The sequence below is a fragment of the Brachyistius frenatus genome, unplaced genomic scaffold (assembly GCF_029030835.1).
Source record: "Brachyistius frenatus isolate BFR_SWC_R1_liver_20210118 unplaced genomic scaffold, ASM2903083v1 Contig_51, whole genome shotgun sequence".
Classification (NCBI taxonomy): domain Eukaryota; kingdom Metazoa; phylum Chordata; class Actinopteri; family Embiotocidae; genus Brachyistius; species Brachyistius frenatus.
In genome coordinates, this window is record NW_027210650.1 from 739,780 (window position 1) to 749,716 (window position 9,937).

The 9,937-nt window shown below is 46.2% G+C and overlaps 1 protein-coding gene across 3 annotated transcripts in view; it reads left to right on the forward strand.

Moving 5' to 3' along the window:
• skap1 (src kinase associated phosphoprotein 1) overlaps positions 1–9,802 on the forward strand; it is a 29,806-nt gene extending 20,004 nt beyond the window's left edge. For all 3 annotated transcript variants that reach the window (XM_069704570.1, XM_069704568.1, XM_069704567.1), the window contains 4 exons: positions 600–653; positions 773–882; positions 8,770–8,872; positions 9,202–9,802. In XM_069704570.1, the coding sequence (XP_069560671.1) occupies positions 600–653; positions 773–882; positions 8,770–8,862 (257 nt within the window). In that variant the 3' untranslated portion in view covers positions 8,863–8,872; positions 9,202–9,802. The remainder of the gene's footprint in view (positions 1–599; positions 654–772; positions 883–8,769; positions 8,873–9,201) is intronic.
• The last annotated feature ends 135 nt before the right edge of the window (positions 9,803–9,937 follow it).

Genomic DNA, 9,937 nt, shown 5'->3' on the forward strand with positions numbered 1-9,937 from the left:
TTCCTCTTTTGGTGTCAAAAGAAAGACAAAAGAAATCCCTCATATTTATGCACAAGAAACTTTCTGCATTCGTGCACAAGCTGTTCAGTATGCATGTGGATGTACAGTGTGTGTGTGTGTGTCGTCTTTCCTGCTCTTCCTGGAAGCAGAGGTGCAGGTTGTGCTGGAAGGTGGATAGTGTTGCCGGGGTTTGTGGCATCGCTGTCAGCCCGTGAGTGTTAAGGATGGATGTGGGAGGCAGAGGGCAGGCGTATCACCGTGTCACCTCTCAGACCACCGGGTGCCACGCCCCAACAGTCGATGACACGTCCGCCTCTGCATGCGTCTCCAACACAGCCTCCTCCTCTCCTTCGGCTTTATCTCCCGCCGACTCTCTTGACGAATGTGAACGAATTGATCGTCATCGAGGAGTTCGGTCTGGTTAAAGAAAATTAAACATCAGGATTGATATTTGTTTGTCCTTAATGTGCAGGGCAAAAATAAATAGATTTCTCAGCGGATAATGTTTGCTGTCATTATTTTGCAGTCAAATTTAAAAAATAATGAATTACAGAGTGATAAATGTTCTCTCACATGTCGTTTGGTTTTGTTTTCTTTAGAAGAGGATTTTCCAGATCCAGCAAATGAGATTGTCGAGAAGAACAGCAAACCAGGTCAGGATCTCGTTAAAGCCATTTTTTTCCCCCCAATTATGAGAACATCTCCCGCCTGATCGTTCCCAGCGACTGTCTTTGTGTTTTCTTTAAATTTGCGCTCTTTTATTTCCCCTCAGTTTGGTCATCAGATTACGCTAACTACTACCAGGGTTTGTGGGACTGCCTGGCCGACGAGGCCGACGAGCTGGGCTTCCAGAGAGGGGACCTCATCTACATCATCAGCAAGGTCAGCATCATCATCATCATCATCACCAGCGAAAAATAATCCAACTTCTCTCCAAATTCTGGACCCACTTCTGTTCATCTCTAATAGAAATCCCTCCTTCGATCTGTGGATATAATTAAAGGGGCAATTACAGTAGTTTTAGACGAGTGGAACGAGATGCCGACGTGTAAAATGTGCAATTATTTGAGGGTTAAACAACATCGACTCCACTAATCACCTCGTCCCCCGTTTACCGTCTGAACATGCTGATATCCCCAACGTCTAAACTCCTCCGTTGGCGAGCGCTCGCGTCTCGATGAAGCAAGCGAAGCACCAACAGCGGCGTTGTCTGTTCCCGGGGCCACCAGGGTGAAGTGCCATTCGGGGCGCTGTGTAATGGTGCTGTTGTTCATTACGGGAGCCTCTATCACGGGGGTTAATTGAGCAGGCAGCCATGCGAAGCCCTTCCCTTTCTGTTTGACGTAAACTGCAGGTGAAGCCATCCTGCATCTCAGCTCTTCTCTTCCCCCCTCAATCTATTTCCTCGTGTTTTATGGCCATCTCGTAGCTACATGCAGAGTATCTACCAGTTGAAAAGACACCCTACTGGAAATCAATGGCTTGTAATTTGGGGACTTTTACTCCGCGGCGTACGGGGACTTGTTCCCTCGGCTGTTGCTATTGGTCAGCTTCAAATTGAGTCATCATGCTCTGTGTTTAAATTATCTGAAGAGGAAAGGCAGGAGGAAGGAGGCTTTTATTTGTTTGTAATTGTGTGTTAGAGATTAAGAAATTGTGTTCAACCCTCAAAAAGCTGCAAAATTTACCTTCATGGGGAAAATGAAAGAAGTCAAAGTTGGTAATTTTAGATAAACAGATTCGGTTTGTGAGCCTCTTTTGTTTACAGCAGTAGATAAAGCACAGGTGAAATACGCTCGTCACACAAGATGGACTTTTAATTGAGGTTCTCTTGGCAGTGCCAGAGTAATGAGATGCCAGCCGCCTCTGTCTGTGTGTGCCGGTTGATGGGAGGGAAAATGTCAAAACAGCCACGTCCATTTTTCACACGACGATGACAAAGGCGGCGTCCTCGGTGGGGAAACAAAGGGGGGACCCGGCTCCGCGCTGCGGATCCGCCTCAAACAGCCCCGGCCCTGCTCGGCGGATCGCTTTTCACTGTACGGATCACGTTACCGGCCTCGACGAAGACCTCAAAGAGTCCAAGTTGGAAGCCGGAGTCGGCCGGTTGTATCTCACAGTCTTAATGACGCAGATTACTCTTGTTTTGTTCGAGCTGTATGCCGAAGTCATAACACAGTGACAGACTACGCCAGAGCATCCTAACTATCTTTTAATGGACCTGCAGCGAGGGTCAGGTTGTAAATTATTTAGAGGTGATCTCCCGCCCGGATGTTTGGTTCTCTGTGACGACGCGACTCCAACCCGTGTCCCATTCTGCGTCCTAATAGTGTCACATTTCCCACATGAATGGCATTATTTGTATTATCGCCTGTAATCGGCTATTTATTTTAACGAGCCCTCTGGGAGGTGCTTCCCCCGCGTCTCTCCTGTACGTACGCGTGGACCCCGCTCAGTTTTTTTTTTTACGGCGGAGGGGGATTCCTGAGAACCCTGACCTCGATGAGTGAAATACGGGCCCTTGGCTAGAACTCAAGTCTGTCGCTTAACAGGGGACCCAGACACATGAAATGGCCGTAATAAAACCAGGGCCCATAAATTCTCTCGGAGGGTGGGAGGCCTGCTTGTCTGTGCTGTTATGTCAACACTGACCATAATTACAAGGTAATAAGGACACGCTCTAAGTGCTAAATCAATGGTGCTAACAAACTGTTATTTTTAAAGCTGGGATGTGATTGACTGCTGAAGTGCAGAACGGGATAGCCACAGGCGTGGTGTCATATGGCTGTGAACTGAGGAGAACATGCCGATTGTATAAAAGGCCCTCATCCATCATTATTGATCTCTCACTTACTGTAAAGTGGGGGCATTTTTACTGTATTTGTGTTGTTGGTTTTTGTTTTTTTCTCCATCGTGTGTTGCTGTTTGTGTGTGTTTGTGTTGCTGTGTGTGTGTGTGCACATATTTGTGTATCCCTGACAAAGTAAATAAATTAGCAACCTCACCACTCATATGAATTCCATTAGTTCGAGGGAATTAATCTCGTCACCGCCGGTTTCAGCGATGCCTAACTCGCCTTCCGCAGAACTCGATGGTGACGCTCGGCCCGACTGATACATGAGGTAGAAACACGCCACGAGATCCATCTCCTGATTTTTTTTTTTTTTTTTTTTGCTCTGGCATTTCATTTCTGAGAGCTTGCATTCTTCTAATGCACATTATGGCTTTAGCCGCTGACATTTCAGTGTGTGATGACAAATCCTGGCCGGCTCAGTTTCTTTGCAGGATCACACTCAGATTTTTTTTTTATTTAAATCATCGAGATGTTTCACGCACATTTTCGGCTGGATTTCAGAGCATCTAAACTATCGCAGACAAAGGGACGTGTGTGATAGGATTTACAATGTGTTGTTACCGTATCAGATTAATTCATCTCGGCGGCTAAAAGCTTATTGTCCCACTTTCTCCCTGACACGTGTAATACCTGTGTACTTATGCCCCCACACTAAACCATAAGGCTGTCCTGCATTCTTGCCCTCTAATTTATGTATCCACAATCAAAAGACATGGGCTCTACAGGTCAGCTGTCACATTCCTGTATTCCCACGGGCACTCATGGAGAACGGCGGGATGGAGTGGGAAGAGATTTATGGCACAAACCCCCGTCCAGGGTCCTTAAAACTCTGGCAAGCGCCCTGCTGCCACCTCTCCTGCTTTCTCTCTCCCCGTCGGCCCGCTCGCTCCTCTTCCTCCACCAACCAAAAGCCCTGAGAGAGGAAGAGGAGCCGACCAATCCCGGTGCCGCTCCCAAAGCAAGAGCATCACCTCCACATTTGGCCAAAGCGTTGGGCTGCAGCTGGGAGGAGAACGTGGACACCGCTGACACCTTGTGGTGGTTTCGAGTAGCGTCCCGTCATAAAAGGGAGTTTTTTTTTTTTTATATGACGGCTTAAACAAACATTTAAAACTGATTTACAGCCTTATAGATTTATTTTTTGTGATTTATAGCCTCCAAAAAAAAATAAAAAAAAAAAATATCTATTTAAAATGTTTAGATAAGAAATTCGAAAATATTTCCTGATTTAAATGGCGACTCATTTTCTGTCCCCGGCTACCTGGGACAGACTTTTTATCGAGGGTCATAACAGGGCTTCTTCTTCTGTTCTACAAGCCTGCGTTGGCCCCGCTGGCCACAGGTCACACCGGCTGAATGCAGGCTGAAGAAAAAGGAAAAGTGGGCAAACAATCAGATGGGAAAAGTCAAGCAAGAGAGACAAAGAGTGTGAGGGGGCGGGATCCCTTTATTCTTTTGTGTGAACTCTGTCCCCCTCTCTTTCTCCTTTTCTCTGTCACACACCCCATTTAAAGACCCCCGGCTGCTATTGTGGTCATAGACACCAAGACGCTATGGACAGGCAAGACATCCTTTTTACCACCCAAAGTAGCAGGGGGTGAGTCTGGGGTTCGGGGTCATGCAGGAGGCAGCGGTCATCCCCCGGTCAACTACAGTAGGTCATTATTCAGCCTCAGCCAATAGCCCAGAACCGTGTCCGAGCAACCCACCCCCAATCCATTCTGCTTTAATTATTATAAATGAGGGGCGGCGTAAACAGCCATCATTACAGACACTCAGTGGCATACACAAATCCACTTTAAATTGCTATTAAGTTAAGGAGCTATCCGTAATCCCAGGCGTGCATTAGAAAGGAGCGACTAGGTTTTGCTTTTTATTAAATCTCATCGTCCCTGAGATATTTTCAAACGTTCTCATGCTCCGTCATGTTTCCAATTTGAAGCCAATTCACTGATTTAATTAAAAGCCCACTTGGAAAGAATGGACACTAAGTAGCCATTTCGATCTCTGGTTATGCAGGATTATCATCCACATCTTTCAAGATGGGTTTCAACTGGATTGTTTTGGCACCAAAAAAAAAAAAAAAAATTTCCGCACAGTTTTCAGGTGTTATCGCGACACCTGTGTGAGCGGTGAGGAGGGCTCGCTGACCTGATTACAGGCTACAGATCACGGGCTCCGCCGGAGGCGTCCATGTTTCTTTATTAGGCTGGCCACTGACGGGGAGAACCGCCGAGAGCTGCAGTGCATCTGATGAGTCTTATGTAGAGGAGAAAGAGGGGAGCAAACGGAGGATGCGAGTGGAAAAGGCTGCTTCGGGAGAGATGGGAAGGGAGCAACGGGAGGAAAAAGAGGGGAGGGGGGTAGAAACGGGGGAGGGAGGGAGGGAGGGAGGCAGGCAGGGAAGGAGAGATTGTAACACCCAGGCGGCGGGTTCAGCGGCAGGGCAATGAGAGACTTCCTGCGCTCCATCACGCCCAAGGCCTGCCTCAGTCAGCTGGTGGCCGAGGAAAGATGCCTCATGTGTTTGGCTTATTAGCACTCCCCCTAGTTTGTATGCATTTGGGATTGTGTGTGTGTGTGTGTGTGTGTGTGTGTGTGTGTGTGTGTGTGTGTGTGTGTGTGTGTGTGTGTGTGTGTGTGTGTGTGTGTGTGTGTGTGTGTGTGTTTTATCAGGGAGCGAGCATGTGTGTGAGAACAAGATGAGAGAGGAAAAAGAGGACATGCGGTCCGGATCTGTGCAGGATTTTATGCCCCCTACCTCCACCCCCCCCCCCAAAAAAAAAATGCCAGACAGATATTAAAGAGGTGTTATGTTGAGACACATGATGGCGGCGTGACACGACACCTGCCTCGTCCCCGTCGTCTCTCGGCGCTCTCTGACCAACCTCGACTCACCTTCTCCCTGCTTCAGGCTTCGGGTAGCTGTCAGTCTGTCCTCCGGTCGGGGAACATGAGCGATGGGGCCCATCAGAATGCCACCATTAGCCAGCCCCCTGAGTGGTAAATAAACGATCGCGCCGGTACACTGCAGGTGTTGTCATGGCAACCCACTCTCAGCGCCAGCCCCCCACGCCCACACCTCATTCCCCAGCTCTCTGTCGACGGAGGAGTCACCGGGAGGTCAGCGAGTCGACGCGCCGCATGCGGCCACGACACGGCGCTGTTTGCGCCCACCACCTCCCACCACCACCACCACCACCACCTCCCCCTCCCCCCCGATCCTCCCCACCTCCCTCCCCACCAACCCTCCCGGATCTGCAGATCTGCAACCAGGTTGCAGCAAACGCCGATTTGTGTCACCTCCCTCACGGCCGCTCACGAACATTCATGAGAGGAAAAAAAACAAAAACAGACCTTTTCCCAGAAGTCAGATGCTCGGAGGGGGGGGGGGCGCATCTTCTTATCATAATGAGCCCGATATATTTCTTTTCATTTGCTTTCAATCAGAGCAAAACAAAAGCGTCAGATTTTATAAATCTCGCCAAAAAAACTAAACAAATCAAGCTCAAAGACAAAAAGAGGAGCACAAACAGACGGAGGGGGACATTGAGGAGTTAGCGTAGGTTTTGTCATCTGGATAATTCACTCTCCACGCCTTTTTGGAATGTCCCTATTACAGCAGGTGTACTCTGGATGAACCCGTTTCAAGTATGAGGGAGATGGACTCGGCACGCCTGACAGACTTCCACCGCCATTGGCACCCGCTCTTGTGATGTAGCAGTCGTATTAAAATGGCGGCGCTGATAATCCAAAAGACCTTTCTCAGGGAGAATTTGAGACTGACTGCACAGATGGGCCGCGGAGATAAATAAAACTCTCTGTCACTACGGTTGGTGGAATAGTGCTGTGACGCCCCCAAGGGAGAGAAAAACTGTTTCGCTCCCTCTCCCCGATGCCTCCCCACACCCCCCACCCCACCGTCCGTCTGTCTCCCCTCTCCCCTGTTCTCTCGGATGGGAACCAGAGCCAGCTTTCCGCAACCGGGCTTTTCCCTCCGCGCTCTTATGGGGGGCATAAAAAGACCATTTCGGACTTAACTTCCCCCTCCGGTATGAGCTCACACACACAGTGAATTGTCAGTTTGTCAGGGAGCCAAACATACTGGAACATCCCAGTCAGAGCTGTCAATGGATGCTGGCGGGGGGCGGGGGGGGGTTGAAAACGATGAGGCCTGGGTGGACGATCTGCTTATTGTTGGGTACCTGTTTGTGCCGTTAGAACACTCGAGTCTCGTGGTTTATCACCGTCTAAGCGGTTCATTCATCCTGCGCCGGCCAAACGCCGCTCATTAGCCGCAGGCCTCATTCCTCTGGCTGCAGAGAAGGTGCCAAGGGGCCGGCCGGCCCGATCGACTGAACCTCTTGACGTTTCATCACGCCAGAGGGCCTGTGTGTGTTTCTACAACTCAAAACGGCAAATTTTAACACGCGTGTCCGCTTCGACGCGCTTCGACGTGTTTTGTGATGCGATCGCAGTTTTCATCTTCCCCTCAGTGTGCCGAGACAAACGGCCATTTTCAATCTGCCGAGGAGAGATGAGTGGTCGACTGACAGCCGGCTGGTGCCCCACCTCCCCTCGGCCGGGGCTTTAACGTCCCTCTGGTCCGGGGCCAGATATTGATCCGGTACAGATCTAGTTAGAGCCTCACTGCTGCGATCAGAGGAGCGCGTGGTGGTCGGTGTGCGTCAGGTTTTGTTGTTTCAGTCTTGCGTGAGACGGCTGTAATGGCTAAAAAACATCTGGAAATTTTTTATATTTCAAGTTTTTCGATTTATTTTTATTGGCTGCAACAACTTAATATATCTCTATTGTGTATTAATAGTAAATAAATTGTCTAAAATAATTAAATTGAGATTTTCCATGAATTAAAATCTATGAATTTTGATATTTACAAAACGTAAAATAAAAATAGAAGTGATTTAAACGACAATATTTAAACTTTACATTTAGTCTTTATTCAAACAAGCAATATTTATTTCTAAGGCCAAATTTTTTTGCCTCAAACGACAGCAGCTCTGTGTTTCTGAATTATATTTTCACATCTTATGGGAGATTTGTTTTTATTCAGGAAGTCAAAATCCTCTATAACAATTAGTCAGACAACAAACCCCTCAATTTAAGTTTTATTTACTAAAATCTCAACTAAATTGAGCAGAAATTGATGCCTTATGGTTTATGTTTGTTTAACTCCTATTGTTCAGTCCATTACATTTTTTTAAAATAAACGCTTCATCAAAAGCTATAAAAAAATATAATGATTTTGTTTTGCCACCTGTTAAAAAAAAAAACAACCCTCAAGGTTTTAAATTTACGGAGAAAATTGTTTTAGCGCTTAATGTTTTAGAGGTCTCATGGATTTAATCTGTGGCCTTAACGTCACATTTTTACATGCACACACATGAATCAGACTGATCGGGTTTTTTTTTTTTAATCACCATAAAGAGATGAAGTCTCGGTTATAATTAGTCTGTGGAAACAGGCCAGCTGTGGTTATGGTTTTTGAGCAGTTAAAAAAAAGCTGTTTTATGTGAGACGCTCGCTGCCTCGATAGCCTTGTTTACTGTTTTCCTCGTGTTTGAAAGAAAACCCTCGGGGCCGTCGTGCCAAAATGTCTCTCCGAATATTGTACACGGCTGTTTCCTGGTCGGGACCGAGCCTCTCCTGGATTTCTTTTGCCGGAGTTGACTTTATGCAGCACATTTTTAACCTGATAGTATTTTAGTGGCCGCTGAAAAGGACTCGGGCCACATACGGCATAATTGCAGTTCAAATCATTCGAATGGTTGTTCTTGTGTTAATAATAAGGGACAAACGAGCTCTCTCAAATCAAATAAAAATGTCAGACTGGTGCTTGCTTGTTCCCGGACCCTCGGAGACTCACCGTCCTTTTTATTTGTTCTCTCTGGGTCCAGGAGTACAACATTCACGGCTGGTGGGTCGGCGAGTTGAACGGTGCCGTGGGTATCGTCCCCAAGGACTTCCTGCACCCTGCCTACATCCTCTGAGCTCCAACAGGTACCGAGACACTCTCTTATCATCAGCATTATGGACCATTACCGGGGCCTAATACACAGAAACGGTCCCCCTGGTGCTCATCCAGATTGCCACAGAGGTATATTCAGTCGTTGACCTGCCATTTATGGCATCTGCTGGCTGGAAGAAGTACTGCATAAAGCAATGTGAGCAACGGCTGAGAATAAATACATGCAACAAAAGCATGATTACAGCGTCAGTTGTCCTATTTAAGAAAATGATTCCCTAATACTGGTAGATAGGCGCAGCTTCAAATGAACACTGAATTATTAATGCTCAGTGTTTTTTTGTGTGTCTTTTTTCTTCTACAGCACTGCTGCTGCCGACACATCCAGCCGCGAGTTTCACACACAGATCTGCCAGATAATCTTTTGTAATTTTAAAATCATTCCCTCGCAGAAGACTAAATTATATCCTGTAAATCTGCTGCAGCAGAACACATTTCTACACACGACAAACCACTGAGACGGTTTATATTGATGTGCAAAGCAGAGCTGAAACATTTCATTGATTAATCAGCTGGCAGAAACTTAATCAGCAACATTTTATTTGTACTTTGATAATTAATTTCTGTGTTTACAGAGTCTCAAATGTCAGATTTTTCTCATTTCCAATGTTTTATTTAATCATAAATTGATTATCTTTTGGTTTTGAACCCCTAATAAGCCTTTTCCTTAGTTTTCTGACAATTAATATTAATACAAAATTATAATTCATAGATGCCTTAGCTATTAATATAATTAGTTTCCCCTCGAGTGCAAACTGATTTATAACTGTGGAATGATTCATTTATCAATTCACTGGTTAAAATTAGCAATATGTGGATTGTTTGTGACTTATATTTTCTGTTAAAGTTCCTTCATCACTGACATTTAAATTTATGAACCTACAGAGTAAAAATATATATATATATATATATAAAAGCTTTACCTATTTGTTTCTTCTTTCTCAGTTGTAATTAAGTGTTTAATTATCAAATTCATTGCTCATTTTCAGTCACTGGAGGGCAGGATTGCTCCAGTATCTTAAAAATCATGTTTGGTGATA